Source organism: Diadema antillarum, unplaced genomic scaffold (assembly GCF_040938485.1).
Source record: "Diadema antillarum isolate AM-2024a unplaced genomic scaffold, OU_Dant_1.0 seq00000910_RagTag, whole genome shotgun sequence".
Classification (NCBI taxonomy): domain Eukaryota; kingdom Metazoa; phylum Echinodermata; class Echinoidea; order Diadematoida; family Diadematidae; genus Diadema; species Diadema antillarum.
This window is the reverse complement of record NW_027271766.1, coordinates 1,093,137-1,118,846: the sequence shown is the minus strand read 5'-3', so window position 1 is coordinate 1,118,846 and position 25,710 is coordinate 1,093,137. Positions and strand designations below refer to the sequence as shown.

The window sequence follows — 25,710 nt, the reverse complement described above, 5'->3', positions numbered from 1 at the left end:
TCTAGCAACAGCAGTTTGCCCTAGAATGAAAGACTTCATAAAAGCCCTAAGTATACGAGCGATATAACCTTCACAAAAAAAAAATCAAATAAAGATAATGTAGCACTAAAGGATATACGTTCAACTACATTATGGAAAAGAAAGTGTCTCGAAGCTCAAATCACAGCAGTCTCAGGGAGAGGGAATGACGAAAAGATTTGGGCATGAAAACCATTTTTCAGATGCAAGAGAAGGCTGTGTGACTGCAAATACATTCTTTTTAATATTTTTTTTTTGCTATACTTCTCAAGTAACTGCACGAGAATGAATTGATATACGAAGCCAATTACGATCACATGTCCTTGTGTTACGAGAATAAGAAACAAAATTTATCAAAGATTTTTTTTTAATGAGCATTATTTTCTTTCAACTACATTTCTTCAGGAGGTGTTCCTTTTTCTATATCAGAGCAAATTAGTCTACAAATGATAAATGAATTCCATATACTGTTTTTTTTTTAATTTCGTCTTGAAAAGCCTAACATGGGATTAATTTGACAGTTCGGCTTGAAGTCATGCATTATGATTGCTTTGACATAATGCTGAATTATTCAAGCACCTGGCTGAAAACGTGCCTCATTCATGAGCGACAGGTACAAAATATTTATGCGCATAGTTCAAATTGGGAAAAAAAAATGGTTCACTAGCCAGTCATGACACTTTCTTGAATTCAAAAGTGTCAGCGTGGCATACATTTCAATTCAAAGAAGTCATGTTCACGCGCTTTCAGCTTATATGCAATATGTGATCCCCCTTTCTCCCTGTTTCCCTCTATATTGATTCTTAGCGGAACTTGCTGGCAAAGATATAGCTCAACCATAATATCTCTCTTGCATCCATTCATTTCCATATTTAATGTATGAGTTGATTCTGTGATAGGAAACAAACGAGAAAAAAAAACAGCTGCCCCTATACAGTTGAGCTGTACTGCTTGCACTTTTAATTGTGTTGAGTTTCGAGACAGTTTTCTTTCTTTTTATATTTTTTAAAGGATGGAGAGAGTTCGTTTAAATCTATTGGCCCGAATTCACGAAGGTGGTACAATCTTGCCCATGGTTTAAACCATGGACAATGAATAAAGACCGCAGTTTTGTATGGGGCGCCAAGTGTCGCACGGCCTATTTCGCTACAAAATCAGTCATTTCGTAGACGAAATGATCATTTCGTCGACGAAATGACTGATTTCGTAACGAAATATGCCATGCGACACTTGGCGTCCCATACAAAACTGCGGTCTTTATTCATTGTCCATGGTTTAAACCATGGGCAAGATTGTACCATCTTCGTGAATTCGGGCCAATGGGTTTCAAATTCTTCAAATTATTATTTTTTGTAAGGTGTTTCTTTGGAAAGAGAGAGTGGTCATATGGAATTGACGATAGCATGTCAGTCATTGCATTCAGTGTTTCTTAGTACTACCAACTTTAGCTTCAACTGCAAACAGATTTTCTTTTCCTGTCCCTAAAGTCTCTGTACTCATCATGACAAGCTCAGGATTTTTTTTTTAACTGCCGTGCGTTTGAATATTGTGTCTGTGAATTTCATACTTAACATTTACACATTGTCCTCATCATTTTTTTAATTGTTTGTTTTCATTTTCGTCTCCAGGATCATTTGTGACGTCATCGTTGAGTTCATTACCGGTACTAGTTTCCAGCCAGTATGGCATAGTAGATAAGGTTCTGGACTTTAAACAGGAGGTTTTTAGTTCGAATCACCACTGCTGAAATGCTGCTCTTGACAAGTATATCAACCACAATGTCCTTCCTCACTCATTTTGAGTGTGTAATAGTCGGAACCTGGCAATGCGGGGGGTAATGATAATTGTAGAACCATCTGGTCGAACACTGCTTACAACGAAGAGGCTATTTTAGATTGATAAGACCTATATCACAGGTGGTATTCTTGTATTCATTCATCCCACAGGTGAGTCCGCGTTTTTCACCAAGGTAGTTGTCGTTCCCTCGGTGCTACTCACCATGCTGATGGCTCTCACGTTCTGGTCCCATCCGGACTCGGGCGAGAAAGTCACCCTGGCCATCAGCAACCTGTTGGCCATGATTCTATTCCAGCAGCTGGTGGCGGACAGCATGCCGCCCATTGGCGACACTACATCCGTGTTAGGTGAGTTGACCATCTGGTGGATGCACCTACTTTATCGTTGACGTTAAAGCATTATTGACGTCAGAGGTCTAAAAGGAATCCTGTCGAGTTATGATGGTTGTTTCTCTTCTTTTTTTTATGTTCCAGTGCAATGTGTTCGTGTGTTTACGGATGCCTTTCCCCGATATTTTTTTTCTGTGCCGCACAAATCGGACGTTGTAGATCGCCATTACTCGTGAGAGAGGTGTTTCAGGGTTATTTTCCTCTCTCTTTCTCCCTTCACTACAGTATTACATCATACCTCTTTGTTTGCGATGTTCTCCTGTCACAAATTTGTAAGGAAGTTTCGCTTCTGTTATAAATGATATATGCCTTTTCGTATACAATATATATTTCTTCTACTTTTTTGTGGTTACAGTACAGAATCTAATTATCTTATAATATATATGTTATATTCCTATGTACACTGCCGTAACTGTGGGAATGCATGCACCACCCCCCGCCCCCCCCCCCCCCCACACACACACAAACATACGACTTGACGTTCGCTTAGGACAATCTGAACGTGAACGTGCGGACGCATGATTACACACTACTCTGGGGGAGGGGGAGATTTTCACAATTTTCCTAAGCGGCAACTACATCTGGATTTTTTTTTCTTTTGATAGGAAACGCCACAATCTTATCATAGAGAGAAACCTCCATCCGAACCCTTACCAGATTGGAAACTCCTTCCCATCTCCTGGTCACTTTGGTTTTTCAGAGAGGTTCACCTCATCATTATGCGTCGTCCCCCCCCCCCCCCACACAACCACCACCTTACTATTATATTGACCTGTGTATATGTACAATTTTTTTGTGCTCTTCCTTGTAGCACGTATTTTCCTGGGACAATAATCTATATTTACTAGTTATCATGTATGCCCATCATCAGGTGTGAATATATCACATTCATTTCCTATTTTTGCAAAGTTTTCAAGTCCTCATCAAGAAATATCTGTTGCCTTAGCTCTGATTGACCTGATGTGTTCATTACATTTGCAATTGTTTGTATGACAAACTGCTTCGCGGATCCCAAGCGTTGAAGCTCGAAATTTCGAAACGCCTGAAACGCGTTCAGATCGCGAATATCAATTACGGAATCGCTTTTAGGAAAACTGAAATATAGCTTCTCGCTGTCCTACTGTAAATCGAACGATGTCAGCAATGATGAAAGACAGTCGGAAGGGACAGCACTGTTACTTGTACTGGTTACATCTCCGTTACACCCAGCCGAGGGGATGATGAAAGCAAAACAACACCCAACGGTTAGGAAACCAAGACAAAATTTATTCCACATGAATCGTCACCGGGTTTCAATTACGCATTTAATTAAAGACAACCATAACCAGGCGCTGTCATACATAATATATTAATTCTGCAAGCTACAGGGAACGAACTGTATACACACGATCGCCTATGATGCATATACGGTATGTGGTTGAATTTAATTACACCAAGGATGGAGTGGGAGATATATTATGCAAGTGATATAGATACATTTTTCGACACTCGGAAAAGAAAGTGAATTTACTTACACCAGGACTGTGTCTTGTTGTTCCATTTTTGCAGCGCCTCTCCCGAAAATTCCCAAGTGTTATGTGTAAATCGCCGAAATTATGAAGCTTTGAGAGACTTTCGGCATTGTAATTGCAATAACGACCCAGCTTTCGTTGAATGACCTGGAAGTTCCCTTCAGAAGTGATTTAAGAGCCCCGTGATTACACTGATATTGATACACGTGATACTGCAACGACCGATTAAAGTGAAATTTACTTCATGTTAATGATATTGCTTCTAATAAATATAGACAAATCAAACTAACTGAATAGAGGAATTTTCATTAAAACGAAGAATATTGATATAGCTATAGCTCTATATAGCTCCACATGTTTCATGAAACATGAAAAAAAAGTTGAAACAAGGCGCCAAAATTAGTGAAGATGGTGTAGTCGTCACCTCCATACAACGCCCCGATCATTTGTACATGCAGATATCATAATATTCATAAAGTTAGTGGATGATCTAGCAATTCTTACACCTCTGTTAAACCCATTCGTGACAGTACACCTCTGACGAGGCTGCAAAAATCTTGCTCCATCTGATCTTTTGTTCATGTTATGGCAGTCCATGAGCTGAGATATCCGCTCGATGATGACTCGTAACACAAATATAATGATTATTTCAGAGATGTAAACTCACTAAGTGAACTGAATTGTCATTCAGGTGTATATAAAGCGTAAAATCAATAAGAGATAGGCCTTGATCGTGACTGAGCTTCTTTCGCGATACCTGTCTGCTTCAGAACGGAACTAAAGTCAGGTGGCTGACTGATGGGAGAATGATGGGCCTCCGTGGTGAATGAGAGGACGTAGTAACATTGATGTCTAAGGGTTATGCAGTAAAAAAAAATCGTACTTCAGTCATCACTATGGTCCATGCCAAACTCGTGTTTGTCAGGAATATTCGCAGAATATTTCCCGCCTATCCAGCGTAAAGATGGACTGCAAGACAGATCGCAGGGCATTCCTCCTTCGTGACGACATGCGCGGCATCTTCCAGGCAATATCGGTGCGAGAAACACTGGATTCGCGTGTTGTGCACTATTGCCTTGTCTGCACGCTTCTCTCGGTAGCCTATCGTTCCAGGAAAAAAATATCACTCACTGAGCTTTGCATAAACACCAACAGGGAGTTGGTGACAGAAGGTAGCAGCACTACGACAGACAGATCTCATACAAACATAAACATATATATGTTTATATGCTCGACATACCTTATCCTCATCTCTTATAGTTTGTCTTCTTATGAATTATGAATCATTCTGCTGGTGATGTCGAAAAAGGGAGGGGCATCAGAACGGGATACCATCTCGAAGAGGGGGGGGGGGGGTATGGAGCTAGAGGGCTCATCAGCGATCATAAAGGAACGGACGCAGACAATAATCGACTGTCACAGCTGAGATTGATGTGCTTTTAGATGTACCAGACGTACGATTGAGATCAATATTTCACCTTTTTCACCTTTTGCTCTTTTCTGCTCATCGTCATTTCCACTCTCCATTTTCCGTCTTCTCTGCACTATGATGACACCCGAGTGTACTTGTAGCAAGTAATCAGAACCGACCTTGGTTGGTATCATTCCACCAGCGATCGGAAGTTGTTCCCTTTCAACCCCGGCTTTCAACAGTTGTTCATATTCGTTTGTGTTTGGTTTAGTTCCTAGACGAAATGAATGAGAGTGACAGGAGTGTGTAAAAATTAAGCATTCCAATTCAAGGAAATAAATCTACAGCCGTTTTTCTTAGAAGAGGTTGATGAAGGTCTAAATTTTTTGGATTTTTTTTTTTTTTGCCGGGGGGGGGGGGGGGGGCTGTAAAAAGTATTCATTACTTTATTGCCTCGTATGATTCTGCCACACTCATTGACTTTTGAAGTCGTGTGCTATAGGTTGAAACTGAACAGCAACTCATCGCTACAATTAATTGTCGCTTCTTAAGTTTAACTTATTAGTTACATCACTTGAAGAGACACACTGCCCAGGTGACATGAAGACCAAACGCATCTTCCAGTCATGTAAAATGTCACTATTATGTAATTGGTTATAACTGTTTACAGGCAACGAAAAAAACTGTGTCTGAAACACGTAACTACGAAACGACAAGCACCCCGCATTCATGCACGTGCTTCAGTGCAGTTGCCGGGCAGAAAGAACAGTGTCAAACCTTGATATGCGATGTTGGCCTATGCAGAGTTTATTTTGAGGAATCATGATCACCTCACAGTCCCCTTTTTAAACAATCTAAAACTTTATGATATAATTTTCTCCATTTTGAGAATATTGACCTACTCATATTATTAGGCCTGTAGTAGGAGGGAGATGACACGCATTACGTCACTGGTAACAAAGTTACTCTATTTTCGAAATTATACATTTATGTCTTATCTCTCATTATTGGCGTAATAAGAATCGTCCTCTGGCCAAAATAGACCATACTTCTGAGAGAGAACCTGAAATAAACTCTCTCGTGGTAATAACACATCCCCAGTGTTTTGAATTACAGCGATTTAATTTGACGTCAAATCGATCTAATTCTATCAACGCATTGGATATTAGAGGAGAAAGAGAAAGGGGAAAAAACTAACTATGGAAAATTCAATCAAAACGTAATCAATTTGTTGTCACTTCTGGGCAGTTACGATCGAAGCAATTCTGTCGCCCAAGGGTTAGTTTGTACGGCGCAGTGGTGTGTTTGGAATATATTTCCCCCCTTGTCCTCAGATATATCCATATCGATGTATTTTGTGCTTCGTATATTTGCATGCCTGCTAGCAGCAAACGAAGCTATCATGGTGAGCCTCGAAACATAACTATCGATCGCGTGAAATGGAAACGATTCTGCTTCATATCACTGCTTAAATTGGCCCAGGGCTAGGCTGAAAACATGCGTCCTGCAGCAGATATCGAAATCTTTTTTCTCTTTCCTTGATGCTATTTTGCTCCCCACCCCCGTCTCCTCTCTCCCTACATCCATCATGTCTTTCTCTCTCTTATCCAGTGATAGCTCAAATCTGCTCAATATTTCCGAGAGCAGTTGCATTATATGGCCAAGGGCTAGCGCTCAACTCGGGATCTGACAGATTAATATCGATACTTTCTTCGGTGTGGATAAAGACGCTGGACCTGAAACCATGCCATCACCATTACGTCACTGCATGAACCTTTGTCGAGACGTACTGTATACACTGAGTTCAAGCTCATTCCAACTACGTCATATTGCAATGAGAACCACCCCCATGATAAGTACCCGTACGTAATACGAGTGTGATTCCTACCCCCTCCATCTCTTCGATCCAATGAAGATTGAATCAAACGATTCTCTGAGTTCAAGTATAGATATATAATATTATACACAGAATAGAAGAGTATGCCTTAAAAAGACGCCCCTGAGATTGTCTCAACATTGTGGACATTTAGAAGTTTTCCACCTTACACACAGAATGACCCACTTGGGCATGTACAATGTCAACAAAAACAATAGAATAACATGGGGAATAGTTTTTGTTTTCATGTCGCCACGAGTTCAGGCCAATGGAGAACATCACGCAAAATGTCAGCAGAGTTTAAACATTCATCCCGTGGCGATACGATTATTTATCCGGCACGAGTCTTAGCACGCTGGATTGGAAAGGCTTCTGTCATCTCTCCTCCTCGCTGTTTAGACGGGGAGAGATTCCATCCGTCTTTAGTCTGCGTTGTGACGCTTCTTCACGCGAAGTGGTGCGCCACTCTTATAGCATTATTATTTAGGCATGAAACAACGCACGCATCATCATCGAGTCATTATAATCTACTGGTTCCAGTTATGGTAGGAGGTGTTAAGAGACCACAAGAAAGGTCTTTCGATATCGTAACTACACGCTATATAACACATCGTCGTTTCCAATGTCTTGTTAAAGTTACGTTTAGGGTCTTCTTATGTTATGTGACACAATCGATCATTATTATTGTTGTAACTGCGATACATGAGCGCTGAAAATCACACGGTTAACTTCTTGCATTCTTTGCCGTAGACAAACACCTTCTCCTCCCCCCCCCCCACACACACCCCACCACCACCACCACCCTTTCAAATGTTTATATCAAACTAAAGCCGAGCCCCCTTTCAAGGTACCCCCAAGACACAATACGAAGCCTACCATCCATGCCAGCAGTCAGTAATCATCGTAAGCCCATATCGTTCTGTTTATTGTCTCACATAGCATTTATTATCCTACTGTATTGTGGGCCACCCAAGTTATGTCCGTGAACCCATTTCTCCACCTTCCCCCTCCTTCACACAGAGACCTTATAAACCTCATCAAAGACATTAATGCTTAAGTGCCTGGCATGTTGATATGTCATGATCATAATAATTATAAGCACGTGGGATATCGTATGATATCACGGTTGATGGTCAAGTTTTAAAACCGACAGCATAAGAAGCAGCGGAACGTTGGGCGCTTTACTACCTTTTCATGTGATAAGCCAACCAAAAGTTTGTTTTGTTTTCATGTAAATATCGTATATATGATTTGTATTTAATGTCTGATTGAGTCATAGGTCGGTCAGGTTTCATGACTCATCTGGTTGACGAATTTAGAACACCGTGCTTTACGGCTAAGCAAGAATTCCAAGGTTTTTAAAAAGCACAGTTAGAATAGGGAAAACTCGTCAATCGGAAATAGCGCCCGTACTGTCCAAGCCGCGCTACATGACGAGAACCTTTTTCTGAGCAGGGTCACTCGGGATTTAATTCCAACGAAGAACATACTTCCTTTGAGAAAAAAAAAATTGTGTGGAGAATGAGAAATGATGGGGAAACTTTGAGATTGCATTCGGCATTACTTCCGAATGAATTGCAAAACTGCATGATGATTAATTGTGCCGCGAGCGCGAACTGTTCAAGAATTCCTGTATTCTCGATTGTAAAGTAAACAAGTGAAATGTGTGCGAAGTCACTCACCAGCAAAGAGAGACAATCACATCTGAGTTTTGCAGTGAGATTGCTCAACGTGGTTCGGTTCTATTCAGGATGATAAATAAAACATTTACCTGTTAACTCTTTCCAATTCTGAACATTACACTTTAAATAGAATAAATAAAGATTATATAGATACTTGTGTGTATGTATCAATTTAAAAATTGCTTGTTTCCGACCCGCCCCTATCAAAGTCGATCACCAATATCTTAATTTAGGCGTTTTGCAATAAGCCAGAATTCAAGATTTCAATTGATGTTTGATTTATCGCACTTTATTTGTGTTATTAAAGACAGAAACAATAGCAAAGCTGGATTCCAGTAAACACGGTAAAGAGATAAATCAAACTTAAACAGTGTCGAAAACTATATGCATACATTAAAGCCTACAGGAGCTTTGTCATTCATAGTGTTTAATTCATTCAGAGTGGGTCAGTTTGAAACTCTTTTACAACATGCTTCATAAAACAACGGTTCCCACGTTAAGCATAATGAAATAAGGGTATACTTTTTGGCAACTTCAATTCCCTTCATCGAAAACACCTGAATTTACGGCACAGTTTCATTGACGTTGATCGTTGTACGACTGAACAAGCTTGCTTTTACGTAGGCTCCATCATATTTCTCGCATTTCGAACATAGCCCAACACTACCTCAAACAGACCTTTGTGTTTATATTGAGACAGACTGTTGTGCATTCAGGTGATATTTCACCGAATTTATGTTTTGCAATTTGGTATTGCATATTTTTTCTATGCCATTCTCATGAGAAATATGAATATAGATGGGAATTGAAAAATTGAAATTGAAAATTGAAATTGAAGATTGAAACTTAACAGGATGAGGTGGTGACGGGAAAATTTCAGTCACTTCAGAAGGTGTCCCTTTTGTCTTTCTGTTTTTTCGGCCACCAGTTGGAACAACGTGGATATACCAGAAAATAACAGATGGCAAATCTCCATCAGCCATCAAAAAGACTTTTTTTTGTCCACATTGAAAAAAAATGAATGTTCAAATTTGGCAGCTCTGAGCATTGGGCCATTAATGAGGGCATCTGAACAGTCATCGCGTGACCGCTGGTGCTCGGTGCAGTTTCTCATGCTCCAGCAGTATTAAACTTCGTGGGCCTTGGCAAAATCTGCGTGTCCCGTTCGCGTAAACTTGCTGATAAAGGTTGACATCTTAAAGGGATAGTGTAGTTTTGGTTGAGATGGGGCTTTAGGTTTCCTATTTATTTTGTGAGATAATGAGAAACCTCAATCCGATAAAATATGAGCATATAATTCTGAAACGAATTCAAAATTTATTTTATGAAAATTGGTTTTGAAATGTCAGAGATATCCAAAAAACAAAGAGGTCCTAATGAAATTTGGGACCCAACTTTGATCAGGACCATTTTGTTTTCTTTCTCTTTTTGATATCTCGGCCATTTAAAACGGACTTTCTACAAATAAAATTTGAAATCCTCGTAGAATTGTATGGTCTTTAATATTTCATAGCTGGTTTCTAATCATCTCACAAAAAGTTCAGATCTGAATCCCCATCTCAACCAAAATTATACCATTCCCTTAATATAGACTGTGTGCGTGGTTCAGACGCCACCATTATGACCTTCCCTTGGCATCGTACTCACTTCAGCTGTCGATTGCCTTAATTGTGACCAAGTTCGGGGTCAACTTCGCACGAAATTAAAAATTCCATAATCGTATTCCCATTTTGTGTCAATTTCGGAACAGTTTGGCGCCATCCTGAGAAGTTTCATTATACGATGTGATTTAAGGTACGTGTGTGTGTGTGCGTGTGTATGTGTGTTCTTCTATACAACTTGTGTAATGTTGAAGTATTTTGCAGAAGTGATGACGAGCAAATGACCCTTCACATAAAGAAATGCGATGTCCTCGGTGCATAGCAAAAAGCTCGTGCGACAAAATAATCATGATGGCTAAGGCATGACCACACTTGATGCTTTTGTAATTTGCTGTGTCGGTCTTGCGTAGGCGCGTCATCATAAAATGTATTCCCGATGGGATATTACTTCATCAGCAAATTCAATTTATTAAAGGTTTACCAGGGCAGAGACATGGAGGCAAAATGCCACAGCCCTCGGTCATAGACACGAAAATATATACAAGAAGTATTTTGTGAGAAAACAACGACCTACTTTCGGGTGCCAATATGTCAATGTGAGGCTTAAGGCAGCTACGTGTGTAACATAGTTGATCTGCATAGTAACTTCAAAATATTAGTCCTAGATGCAGAGATTTCGCCGTAAAACCATAATAGCGTTAACTTCAGTGAGCTAAGAGAAAAAAAGACACAGACTGTGATTAGAAAACTGGCATTTGATGTATAGGGCCTATATATATATATATATACCTTGCGTGAAAAAAAGAACCTGTCAATTTCTGTATATCTCACAACTTCTTCAATGAATGATCGTGTCTAATAACAACTGAATAATGTAAATTGAGTTAACAAACACAGATGTCATTATGCAATGCAGCAGAGAAGGCGAAAAAAAAATGTATATTAAAGGTATGGGACAGTTTCGGTTGAGATGGGGTCTGAGGTTTTTAGTATTTTTTAATGATGATTTTTTTTTAAAGATAATGAGAAACCTTTTATGATTTATGAAAGAACATATAATTTTAAGAGGAATTCGAAGTTTACTTGATGAAATTTTGCTTTGAAATGGCTGAGATATCCAAAACGAATCAATCCTAATAAAAGGTGGGGCCCATCTTGTATCAGGATGGCTTTGTTTTACTTTGTTTTTAGATATCTCAGCCATTTCATAGCCAATTTTCATCAAACAAACTTTGAATTCCTCTTAGAATTGTAGGCTTCTGAACATCTCATAAAGTGATTTCTGAATACCTTGCAAAAACTTAAAAGCTGAATTCTCACTTCAACCAATACTATACCATCCCTTTAATATAGACATGGTTAATATTCTTACGTCATGGTTATTCTAAAAGACTCTATTGCTATACGTGAATACTATGTTACTCGTGTCCTAAAAATAGACTAAAAACCTGTACTGTTCAAGCTGTCCTCGTAATCACAATTACTCTTAGCTGTTAGGTACATGAGAGAAATATGTCGGCGCCAGGCAATGCCAGGTTTGAAAATAAGCATATTTTTAAAAGGATAACACTTGCAATGTCAACGGCTTAAAAGAACTAAAAAACATATTGTTAGACTGAAGTTATATGGTCAGTTTTACCAGTACCTTCAACATAAAGATTTTCCCTTTGTAGCTGAGTTAGGACAATCAGATCCATCCTCTTCCGTTCTTGGGACTACGACAACCATCATGCTTTCATGATTTTTCCCATCAAGAAATAATGAGGCTGCAGGGGACTTCCCGCTGCACATATTGGAGTTCTGGTGATCTTTGAGAGAACCCCCCCCCCCCCCCCCCCCCCAAAAAAAAAAAAAAAAAAAAAAAAAAAAAACCAAACATTCAGTTGTTGTTATTTGTGCATGGAAAATATCTACGTATCAAAATAGTCATGTACTTCTTTGCTTCCATGCTAGCGATTTACTGCAGCTTCCTAGTGCCCAGGTATGGCATTAGTATAAGTGTGACAAGGTATCGAACATTGCGGCAATATTAAATTGACCAGTGTTTTCTATTTTTAACCTAATTTGATACTTCAGGAAAGCAAGGTTGTGGTATTACCAGTTCTTCCTCCATTTTGCTGTGATCTACTGGACGGTGTCCTCAATTTATGACCAAGTTTTATTGAAATCGAGAATGTGCAATGAAAATACATTGGAGTTCTATACTGGAAGAGACTGTATGCGAAGTATATATATGGCATACATGGACAGCGAACCGGCAGAAATTCCTATTTGAATTTCCAATCGAAGTGTAGTAAAGGTCATAGGTGGACATTGTGCATCGGTCTCTGGCTGAAAGCTGAAAGCATTTCAATATCATATAGAAATACAAGATATGATATTGTGTTTCCGTGATTTCATTTTCCCCGAAGCTTTCTCGGCATTTACAGTATAATTAACGATTCGTTTCCATGAAAGAAATAAGAGACTTTGTAACAAGGCTGTACGGTTGTCTTGTTATTGTCGTTATTGTTTTTGAAATATGTTTCTTCATTGGTTACCTTGACTTACAAGAGTGTATACCTCGAATTCATTTTACTATAATTGACGGTGCAATCGAATAATACTGTGCTGAAGTTTGTATAAAGTAGTCACATATTCTCTACTCTTTTTTATTTAAAAAAAAACGTAAATTTTTCTGAAGTCGAGGGAAACTTGAATCAAAATTGAATGCATCAGTCGGCATTTTTATGGAAAAAGTGGGTTTTCCACTTTATCAAAAAAAAAGCTTCCCCTTTCCCAAATGTTTTTGTTAGTTACTATTTGTTAATATTGCTGCCTATAATTCGTAAGAGATATTTCAATAAAGCATATTCTTGATAGGGAAAGCAATATATTTCAAAATTGGAGTTTGAATGGTTTTCGTCTGACAGACAAAGCGTAAACTGTCAACAGCTCCTGTACACCAATGATGACTCGATGGGGGAGGGGGGGGGGGAGGGGGGAGGAAAGTAAGTGACCATGGCCCTCGTACTACTGCAGCAACCAAAATGACTTCTCGATGGACAATTCACCATCAAATACAGAAATGCGTCCATTTAGGTACTTAGACTTCCAGGCTCGCAATTGAGTGATGGTTGCTTTCTCCCGTCATGTTGCTGATGTTGTTTTTTCTGTTTCTTTGTATTATATTGAAAAGTCTGATTTCAATGAGATGGATATTATTAGACCCTTGAGCACGTGACTGACGTCTGTCATATACAAGAGAGTTCATTTAGGTCTTGCGGCGAAATGGCTCTCAATTGATTGGTACATCTTGATTCCAATGAATGCATTTTATACAACAGATTGCGATAAAACACACAAACGCACATATACACATACGCACGCACATGCACATCAGATGTAGAAAGTACATCTAGATGCTGTCTTGTCGGCTCAGTTAGTGGTCACTGCCTTCATCATCTCAAATGTGACGTTTTCATTTTTGGTCCACAGAGCTCTACTGGCTTGTATGTTTGTGTGTGTAAGAGTCTTTGTTTTCTCAAGTGCGAGATAATCTCCATTGTCATTACTATCCTTTTGATCCACACACACACAAAAACAAACACAAAAACACAAAAACACACAAACACACGAACAATCACACACACACACACACACACACACACACACACACACCCACACACGCGTGAACCCTGAAAATGTGATTCCATAACAGTGTTTTCTCATTATATCATATCATTTCTCCTTTGGGGGGAAAAGGAAATGTTTTAAAGTCAAACGCTCGAAGCTTATGAGAAAGAAATATCTATAATGCTCAAGATGCAATGATAACTCATAGTTATGGCTTAAAACACAAACGTATTAGTAGTCATCCTCATTATGTCAATTTTCTTAATAGGAAAGGTAAACAAAGATTAATCTACAATATGAGCTACAGATACACAAAACAAAAGTTCCCCCGATAGAAAAAAAAAGCACCAGAGTCAGTACCCTACACCAATCCCAGACAATCCCCCCCCCCCTCCCATCACCACCACCACTATTACCAGAGGAAAAATTTCAAAAGAAAAATAGAAGATGTTCCAAAGGAAAATGTCAGTGACATTTACCCTCCATTCGTGTCTACATAGACGAGCAAGAAACATTGTGCAGACACGTTTCCGTAATTGATAGGAGTCTATGACTTCAACGTTTTGATGCATGGTGGAAGCCAGAGAAGAGTTTTGTTAACAATTGCAATATAAAAGCCAACTAAGCATATTATTTAAAGGGATCGTATAGTTTTGGTTGAGACCTAATTTCAGGTTTCTAACATTTTTTGGTGAGATAATGAGAAACCTCTTATGAAATATGAAAGAGCATGTAATTCCATGAGGAATTCAACGTTTATTGGATGAAAATTGGTTTTGAAATGGCTGAGATATCCAAAACAGAGCGATTCTAATAAAGTGTGGGACCCACCTTTTATCACGATCACTTTGACTTTGACTTTGTGTTTGGATGTTTCAGTCATTCCAAACCCGATTTTCATCAAATAAACTTTGAATTCCTGTTAAAATGGTATGCTCTGTACTATTTCATAAGTGTTTTCTTGGTATCTCGCAAAAAGTTAAAAGCCCAATTCTCATCTCTACCAACACTGTACCATCCCTTTAAGCAACAATCAATGTAGATGGAGTGTATCAAATATCGTGTAACTGAGCGCAGTGATCTCAATAGCACAGTGTTTGCTGATACAGCAATATTGCCTTTCTCCCGTGCTTTCTTTGCAGTGACTTTCTTCTTCATCATGATCGCCCTGGGATGCGGGGCCGTCGTGTGCGCCGTCATCGTCCTCCGCATTTACCACACGGGCGGCGAGCGACAAATGCCCTCGTGGTTACGATACATGATCATCCGGCGTCTGCAGCGCCTCCGCAGAAGACGACACAGTCTCCCCGAGGTGGTAACCGTTGCCGAAAACCCGTCGAGGGAGACGAAGTATGCTTCTTTTATTATTACCACTCTGTCTGAAAGACTCTTCTCTCTCTCTCTCTCTGTCTCTCTCTCTGTCTGTCTCTCTCTCTCTCTCTCTCTGTCTCTCTCTCTCTCATTCTCTCTCTTTCAGAGGTCAACTACCTCAACACTTAATCGATCCGTTTTTAGCTCCTTTTTGCACCCTCAGGATATAACTTAGACAGTCGCGCGAATCATATAGTCTTCATGTTCTTCATGTCTCAAAATTATCAGTGAGGCAGAAAACGATCACAGCTGTTGTAGTTATGGCAGAATGTTAATGGTTATTGGTGGTAGAGCTTTACAGCTAATGATTGTCGCTTCAGTGTAATTGGACCTATACATTATGACTTTAGAAACAGTGAGCATTGCGTCATGTTGCTATCGTCTCCTCAACCGTTGCCAACATGAAGAATGCGACTAATTCCTCAAAATTTCAAAAGAGAAACCCTGACAAAGCCCTCAAAGTCTGGTGTCCAATAAGGCAGAGCAAAGGGTTGCTACGTCACGTTTTGAATCCTCCTATCACCAATGATCACGCCGTAACATTCCAGTCTATCATCATAATAGTTATCTGATGAGCCATGCACAATAAGCGTAAAATCTCATTGCTGATAATAATTATATTTCTCCCTCTTTAGTACTGTGTTTCCTTTGATCATCTCAGGAACATTGTGTAAAGCTTTCTCTTTTTTTCGAAAGCTCTAAATTGGAAAACTCGTTCATGGGCGGTTGCACCATTCTTAAAGAACCTGTTTACTGCATTTACAAACAGGTCGTCAATTACTTACTTACTTTTCGTATTGGCACAATGTGCCTGGTCAGTGCTGGTTGATACTATTTGCTGACTATTGCTAGTCGCCTGGGGCCCGTGATAGTGACAATGCTAAGATAAAATACGCGTTAATGATGAATGTTCTTTTAAAAGACGTGTGCCATATTCATAGGGTTTGTAACCACAGTTATAAAAAAAAAGGAAAAGCAGGTATACCTCCAAGTCTTATTCACCTCGTCCAAATAATGTCGTGCCATTATGCGTATCATTTTATAGCAACTTTGGTAGGTTTCCTCTTGTGAAAGTCTACAGGCCATGAAATAAGGAAGAATAAAGTCTTTCTTTATATTTTCTACAAATGGATTACAGATGCATCTAATCAATGTACATGTCAATGCTCTCGTTTGATTTATATTGTTTGATAATCCCATATCATGTGTCCATCATTTAAGGCCAAAAAAAAAAAATGTGTTGCTTTTCCTAGAGTGACCTTCCTTCTTCGAATGGTTCGATAGATTGATATTGCTGATAACACTCAGAACCTTTGTGTGTATGTGTGTAATACTTTGTTTGGTTTGGTTTTTGTTGTTAAAAAACAAAACAAAACAAAACACGTTACTTTTATTCCCCAATCAGGACCTACAACAACATCGAGAGCCCCAACGGCAAGGCTCCCCAAATCATGCGGCAGAGCAACTCGCACACCCACGCCCACACCCACGGCAACGACAGCGGAAGCGAGGAGGTGCACGACAACGAAAACAGCCAGCTCTACGAGCCGCAACTCATCGACCACAAGCTCCAGATGAAGGCTCGGATGCACCACCGGCGCGACAGTCGGAACAAAGAACTAAACGCCATGTTGTGGCGCGAGTTTGCCCTCGCCCTCGACAAGGGACTCGGCATGTTTGTGGCCATGATCATTGTCGGCGAGTGTCTGTACTGTATGATCATCTTCATCGCCATGCCACACTGGGATTTGAAACAACCGTGAGCGAGGGGAATCGGTTTTCCTACAAATCGTTGATCACTCGACCGCAGCTTGGATGGTGTTTGTTGAAATTAGAAACTAGCTTCATGCAGGAAGATCCCATCGACTAAGACTTTGCTTTCTATACCGGATCAATGGGCTCATCGAGTCGAGAGGTTTCTGAAAGCGTTTCCCTGTGGGGGAAAGCTAGCAAACATCCACCTGTGGCGTACATGGTAGAGTTGTCACCGTCAGTGCATAGACTGTCTTATCAACGGTTACGCTGCAAAGTATAAACAAAGAAAAAAGTCAAATCCTAACCATGTATTTGAAGCTTGTCATTTATGTATTGCTCAGACTCTCCTGATATGACAACGAGAATGCTGAGGACTACGCGATTAGTGGTCATGAGGAAAAGATGTAAAGAAAGGAGGAGAAATTAGGGCCGACTCGTTATCATATTATATTGTCGTATCTATAATGACGTTCATGATGACGAGGTCTTGCTCAAGATGGATGTGCTTTTCACTTTTTTTAATCGCTCGTTAATGACACCAAAATGCACTAATGCAACTTAAACATCACACTGTACGCATAGGCCCATGGTACTTACTGAACAACCAATTCCATTTTACCCCATTCTTTTGAAAAATAAGCAAAATCATATTTGAAGTTGGGATTGAAAATCAATGCGATTTGGAAATAATTTGTCATTAAAAGAGATTATAATTACTTCAGCTGGAATAAAACAAAGAAAGCCTTGTGTACGACCCGATGTCACAATCCAAGGTACTAAAGAATAATGTTTGCTTTGCTCACAAAAACTACCCACAAAAAACAACAACAAGAACTACATTCAGATTTCAAATATTAACCAAATAGCAAACACCATGAATACTATGCCGGGGCAATTTTTCAAAACAATTCCGATACAATAGTTGATATGAACAATAACAATGACTCCTGTTTCGATAACTACTTGTCTCGTTGATATCAAACACTCGATATATTTAGCAGATAGACTGCACTTTTGGGTATAGCTACATGATCTGTAATTGATGAATCGGTCCATTGTCAAATGAAATGACTCAGTTACTACGTAGCAACGACAATCCGAGCCATATAACATCCATTTCTCCCGGGACGGTTTCCATCCGTCAAGAAAATTGCTTTTGAGATTTTTGACGGCACAAGTGCCCTTCAACGAGCGATTCTTTCCGGTATCCGAGAGATAATGAATACGAATTTGGATTCCAGGGAAGAACTCAACGTGAGGGATCGTTGAGAACATTGATTTTGATTGATTAATATTGATATTATGATATTTTCATTTTTCTGCGTTCTCCATCCGCAAAGATGGGTTGTAATAAGCTACTCTGTCATCATAAGAGAAAGGGTGCAACAAAGAATTTGTCGCCATACATGCCATAGGAGGCAACCTGTAGACGTTCTGCGCTCGAGCGAGTGAAGGAAATATCCATGCGTTGAAGAGCTCCTGAATGTATAATGCTATTGCACACATCGTGGTACTGCATGGCACGAGCGAGAGTGGTCGTATGAGTAGGCCTACACAGAATTAACCGAGAGGATCATTTATCCAACAGAAATGCACGTGTTACTCGCGATCATTATCCTCTCATGAATGGCGACAATTCAGTGAATAAAAAAAAGAAGAAGATACATTCATCTGGTAATTTCCACAGACGCAGACTATTTTTGTTGATAGAGAAAGTGGGTATACGGCATGCCGATTCCGTGATCCATCATGCATTGTGGAGTGGAAAACGAGTCGTTGAAATGCTTCCCTCACCGCTGGAAATTGAAGAGGCCATATAACTTGTATTCTCTAGTCAACCACTAGACAGTGATGATAATCATACAACATAGCTTACTAAAGCCCCTTTTACACTTTCACGGATCGCATCACGGGTGACCACGGATCGTCGATCCGGGATCATCCGTACTGTTTCCGGCATGACCGTGTTGACTCCTTGAAGTCATCCGGCATGTCCGCGGAAAAAATTAAGCTAGCTTAATTTTTCATCCCGGACATCACGAATGAAAATCAATACAAACTCTTCCTTGTTGGCACCGTCTACTCCGTGTTGCCTCCGTATTCCTTCCTTGTAGGCACCGGCTACTCCGTGTTGCCTCCGTACTCATTCCGGGAGAATACGTGAAGACATCGGGACGTCCGTATTAGCATCGGCTCCATCCGGGATGAAAAATTCGTGTATTTTGCCAATACAAGCTCACAAAATCCATGAAATTTGCTCACATCTTCCCCCATCAGTAGGGCCTACAGCCATCAACCCCTCATACTGTTCGTATAGTGGTCGACTGAGAAGCTTAAGTGACCCACGCACATAATTATGACATATGACTAGAACGAATGATGTGTTTGTCATGCTAGATTTATTTGATTGCGTAAATGATGTTATGAAATTATCCCTCAATGTTATCTATATTTTTGTTTTCCAAGCGGAAGTTGCGCATACGTTGTTTAATTGGCTTTTTTTTCCGTTGGCGCAAGCACAGAAGCTTACATGAAATTGGAGACGTATAGGTCGCGGTGGTACTCATGCGATATTTCGTATCGTTGCTTAAAGAATCATCGAGGCAAGCTTCATTTCAGTTATGCGCAGATTCAACGGACACAAACATTCACGTTTATTACTTATTATTGTTAGCTGAATGAAGGGTCACGTGTGATCGCTGTGCCGACACACGGACTTCGGAAGCAATCGGTCCAGACCGGACACGATCGGAAGCGATCGGAACAAAAAAATATATATGACGCCCTCGCTGCAGGATTGCCTTCCATGATCACATTATTCATCCCTAACACGAATGTCTCGTCGCTGATTTTTTTTTTTAAAGCTCGTTCTTCATTGTCGGTCATATTTCAATTCAATACTTCCGGACATTGTCCCCCAAGATGCCACCTTTGTAAAAGTGTAGAGCTGGTAGCTTTGCTTCATGTTGCATTTTGTGGTAGTTATTGTTGCCAATGTGCACGGGGTTGTGGCATAACGATGGCTTGTCATGATAGTGCGTGCCATTGCACAAAAAGTCGTAATTGATGTAGTGCGTACCATTATTGGTTATTATTGATTATTAGAAATCTTACGCCAAAAAGGAAAGACCGCAAACGACTCTGACAGGTAATGGTTGTGTAAACAAGACATTCTCTTCAGAATCGTGTCACTAAAGCTCACGATGAAACTTATGTTGATTCTGGAATCTTTGCCGGTCGAGATTTCTAACTTTATTGTTACTATTTGTTTGACACATTCTATTTTACTCTATTATGCCATACCAATTTGTCATTGTTGTTGTTATTTTTAGTTTTGGAACAATATAATTGCAAGTATCAAGTTTTGTTTTTATGCGTCTTCATGCTTATCGTCAAGAATAACGTTGGTACTCATTTCACGTGCGCTGGCCGTGGCGTAAAATGGCGCCAAGAAGAGGTATTTTCAGAACATAGATCAAGAAAGTTATTCTGATTAGAAAGAGGAGGACATCTCCGGTATTACGTGTTAAATGTGGAAGAAGCTGAAAAAAATAATGACTATAGTGCTTATGACCAAAGGTGTTGATACAATTGGTGATGAGTTATAGCATACATTTTGATTGAAAAAGAGTTTTTCAGTTATACAAAGATGCTCGCGATGCATAGTTAGTGTATACATCGCGATTACGTCATTATTGTAATCAATGTCATAATTGTCATCTGTGTAAATGCTCAGTTCTCTTTCATCTGATTATTGCGGTGTTTATCAGGATGCAAATATACAGTACATGCAGGGGCCAAGTTATCCTTAGCTAAATATGTTCATGACCATCTTGTACAGTGTAAATATACTGTCGGAAAACGCATCTTCCATGTTTATGGCGTTCAGATTATGGTATATATCACTGCAATAACCCCATGGTTTTGGGTTCCTGTCTGTGTGCATTTGTATGATATGTGAAAACATAGTGGATCCTACCAAAGTGTACATTCTAATCCACGTGGTGATCAGAGCCCCTGTATTATATTGCATACATTCATGACTGTATATAGTTTTGTATTTCGCGGAACATATCTTTGAAAATGAAAATTGTACTGTATGCCAGCAAAAGACAAAACAAATAATGAAGGAAAATATTACTAATTATAAGATATGAATCATAACCATAGAATTACACGTAATCAGCAATTAAAGTATCCATGTCTACTGCAAGACAATGTTGTAATTTGTTCGACCGCCAGTCATTAAGATTATGTGGTTCATATTATTTATATCTTGTAACCTCGATCGTGCGTTTTGCTCAGATATACTTTTACACTTAAATGATTGTGTGGCAGTTACCTACTTATGATGTGGGTTTTGGTATCTATAGTGTTTCCTGTAGATAGATAAAAATTTTCTTCAACTAAATCCAGAAGCAACTGTCATGATAGAACTAGCAGACCAAAATGATAGCATCAAGCATTACATTACACAGCCGAGAGCAAGTTCGTAACGCACTTCATATCTTGCAGTTATTAATGAACGGTGAATGCCTATTCTTTTCATTGTGTAGATAAATAGGCCTATACATGATAATGTGCAGATGAGAAGTTCGTTGTTGATTTCAGTAATATGAAACACATTCTTCCAGCCTAAGAATGAATGAGATAACGGGAAATTGATTCGATCTCGACGTCATTGTGAATTTTGTCAAAATATTGTGTGCATGATTTCATAAGCCGGTTAACTTCATTTTTACAATTGTAATTTTTAGATATAGTAACATTATGTACTCCATTACGTGCCTAGCGTCCCACCCAGTATTTTCTTCAACATGCGCAATTATGTATTACATTCATATTAGTTTAGTCTCATCAAACCAATGAGGCAAAATGGCATTAACTTGATGACACTCCACTCATTATAGCTCATGAAGCAGTTGAAACATTTCCTCGGCGCACAACCTGTATCACACATGAGGGACACGCTGTATCAACAGTAATTGTTAGTTTACTCAGTGATCCGATCAGCTGCATACCTATATCCCTCCTCCCCCTATGACCAGTTTTCTATCATGAAGAAGAGGTTGAAGACCGGAGTACTGGGTCGTTGTCATAAGGTTACCCTCTCCCTCCCAGCCGAGCTGGGTAAACTTTTTCATCCGACTCTTTCTCTTTCTGCAATGAGAAAACATTGCATTCGAAAACTTCTGAAATATCATCGTAATACGAAAAAAAAAGAGTCAATGTTCGTATTTTTTTTACAATATATTTCCATTCCAACAGGTAGGTTATTATTCATGTATGCAAATAGACAGAACATGCCCATGATTTCTTTGAAATAATTATAAAGCAGCGTTTTCGCAAGGCCACCATTGAATACGCAGACGGAAATGTTGCACACCCTGAGAAGGATCGAAACGGGCCATCTTTCTAATTATCCTGTATGTGCAATATCCCTTGACAGAAACCATCACACCACATGGTGAAAAAGATACAATGTGTATTGTCAAGAAGTAGGACTGTTGCCAACTCATGATGAGCATCTTGTAATTCTGACCCGTACGCGGGTTTTCGGGAACGGAAATACGTCATCTTACAGCAATTTTCAGTAATGGGAATGACCTTTCTTTGCAATTTAGGCTCTCTGGCTCCAGCGTCATGAGCCCTTGATTTCAATGAAGATAAAACATCGGGCGCTGCTTAGAACAATGACCTTCACCTGACCGAAAGAGCCCATCATAGTATTCTAGCATAATCATAGGCAATACCTAATAATAATCTACTTACGCACCCGCACACACACAATCGCACACGCACACTTTAACAAACGCAATCGCAGGCCTAAACAAGTAATGTACACACTGTATTTCCCTTCGATCGACCATGAAGAGCAATGGATAACACACACACACACACACACACGCACACACACAAATGATCTTTTGTATACGCTTCTGCAACGGACTTGTACGAAACACTATGTAATCAATTTAAAGAGGCCTCCCATCTTTTTGACCAAGCGAAGCTATTCTATCAAAAATTATTAGTATTGTAAACGAGAAAAGAATGCAATGAGACTTCTCTATCAAATATATTACACACTTGCATGATACAACCTATACGAGATTACCATAATGATCAAGACGGATCAGGAAAAGTGACGTCATTAGCGATTTGTGAAGTGATATCCGCTGATGCTAATTTTACATCAACATGCAACAATATAAGATTAACCAAACGGTATCCTTGAAACCATCAACGAAAAATCTCCTATAAACTCATATGAGGGTTTTTTGTTTGTTTGGGGGTTTTTTTTTATCATTTATAACGTCTTTGACAAAGTGTATTGGTTTCGCATAACGTTTACATACATTTCATTGTGTGGATATTTTGAAGTGAAATGTTCTGAAATTACCGTGCTAGCATATGCCAACACACACAAAACATTTCCAGTCTATTTCAAAGAATATTTTGTCTGCCTACGGTACATCTCCCATGATTCATACATCGGTTATTCAAAAGCACAAATCAGGACCGGTTACAACGGTCTTGAAGCTCAACTTTTGTTCGCGTGCATTCGGGTTTAATTCAAGTACCTCGCCCCGCTCTTGGCTAGATTAGGCCAAGTGATAATCTTGTATCACAATTATTGAAGCATGCTGACCCAAATGTTCGTATAAGCGGGTTACAGTAGGTGAAACATGGATTCGAGTAGGAACCTACTATACAGAGTCTATTTTCTGAACGCCCGAGACATGCACTATCACATCACGCATGACGTTCTCGACTGGAGCCAAACCAATTTACTGCCACCTGCTGTATAGTGGCAAAAATAAATACAACGACTCGACTGTCTGCGTTCTTACTTGTTCCCTTTGATTCAATGGATATAAAGATATCCATGATCTGCTCTCAAGTCTTTAATCAAGTATGCCATGTTTGATTGGTATTTGAAACCAATATTGAGTGATCAAGTATTATGTGTGATATACTTGTCCTAAACTGATATGAACATGATGTATACTGTCAAAGAATGAATCAAAGATACATTATTTTGTTGACATATTCTATGATCAATCCTGGGTGCTCGACATCATACTCAGCAAGTCAGCAGGCCAAATTTCATCATTATTTTCTTTCGAAGACTGTAAGACAATACAAAATAATCTGTATATTTCATAATTACTTTCTTTTTTCTTATGCAAATCAGTGCATTCTTTGAAAGTCATGCGTAACTTCGAAGTAAGTGGATGCTAATTTGTGTTTTAATCACAAACAGCACAACCCAGCCCTTTCTAGAGTTGTAAGATTTCCTCATATCATATTTGTATGAAGCTGATTTTATTGTTTAGTTTAAACATTACAAATGGGTATGATTGAAACCAGGCTGTATGAATTTTTGTTGTCAACCTCTGCTTCTGATGATTTGACTTTCATTGTAAATTTAGTTCTCGGAGAGAATTACCCTCTCAAACAAATTCAAGCGTATTTGATGATGTTTCAATAAATAAAAGTAAAAAAGGAAATGAATATGAGTATGTTCATGTATATATAAGGTCGTGTGTTTTCTACAGCGGTTAAGAGAGACGTGGAACATGAAGTGCTGAACATTTTTTTATGTTTTTGTAAAGTCACCGTATGACGATAGAGCTTAGCGAATAGATAGAATGAAACAACACGTAGGAAGCCTCATCAGCATTGGAGAAAACGATTACAAAGTTTTTGATTTAAAAAGAAAAAGATATTACCTGTGACCACAGAGTTGAAATCTTGAGATTCATGTTATGTGGATATACGGTCTCATCTCACTTGAAAATCTTCTTCTTCTTCTTTTTTTTTTTTGGGGGGGGGGGGGAAACAATTCAAGATATATGGCAGGGATATATGTATGTATATATATATATATATATATATATATATATATATATATATATATTGTATCCTTTAATTTGATTTTGATTTGGGTGCAATCAATGGGTGGGAAACTTGGGAAACTTCGTAATTCATGGACTTTCTTTATTTACTTCCAATTTCAGGGGGAAAAAGTCCTTTTCTGGGATGTTCGATGTTAGCCCAGTTATTATAAGTTAACTAGAAAATGTGAAATTGAATCGGTTCAAATTCCTGCAAGGTTTACACTTGTGTTTATGGAATCGAACAAACTTTAAGGGCTACTCTATACAGAACCAAAATGTGAAAAGTGATCAGTGTAAGATGGCCTTAACTCGTTGGCTGCGGTTATTAAGGAGAAACATAAAACATTTACCTTCTACTCGTACATTCAACACCCCAATTCATTATTCCCACGCCCACAATTAGTTTCAATCGTTGTTCCTTTTTTATGTCATTCAGCTATAATCCCATGAAAACTGCGTCTATCAGTGTTTTTGGTTGTTGTTGTTGTTGTTGTTGTTGGGTTTTTTTTTTTGGTGGGGGGTGTTTTCTTTTTTTTGGGAGGGGGGGTCTCTCTTGTGTGCCGTCAAAAATATTGCTAAAACGCCCACTGTTTGGTGTGTGTATAGGTGTGTGTGGGTGTGTGTATGTGTCTTCCAATGCTAGCCATATTGCATGATCAGGGAGATGGGAATCTCTTCCCACCTCCCTGGTGTGATTACGCACATCAGTCATTGATGGTCTAACTGAATAATTGGTCCAGTATCAAAACTGTGACTCACTGTAATCTTGAAATACATATGGGA

At 39.2% G+C, this 25,710-nt stretch overlaps 1 protein-coding gene across 1 annotated transcript in view; it reads left to right on the top strand.

The window, feature by feature from the left end:
- The window catches only part of LOC139741191 (neuronal acetylcholine receptor subunit alpha-10-like), a 94,411-nt gene extending 77,377 nt beyond the window's left edge, over positions 1-17,034 (top strand). The window contains exons 7-9 of the mRNA XM_071651783.1: positions 1,965-2,162; positions 15,043-15,250; positions 16,677-17,034. Coding sequence (XP_071507884.1) covers positions 1,965-2,162; positions 15,043-15,250; positions 16,677-17,034 — 764 coding nt within the window. The remainder of the gene's footprint in view (positions 1-1,964; positions 2,163-15,042; positions 15,251-16,676) is intronic.
- The last annotated feature ends 8,676 nt before the right edge of the window (positions 17,035-25,710 follow it).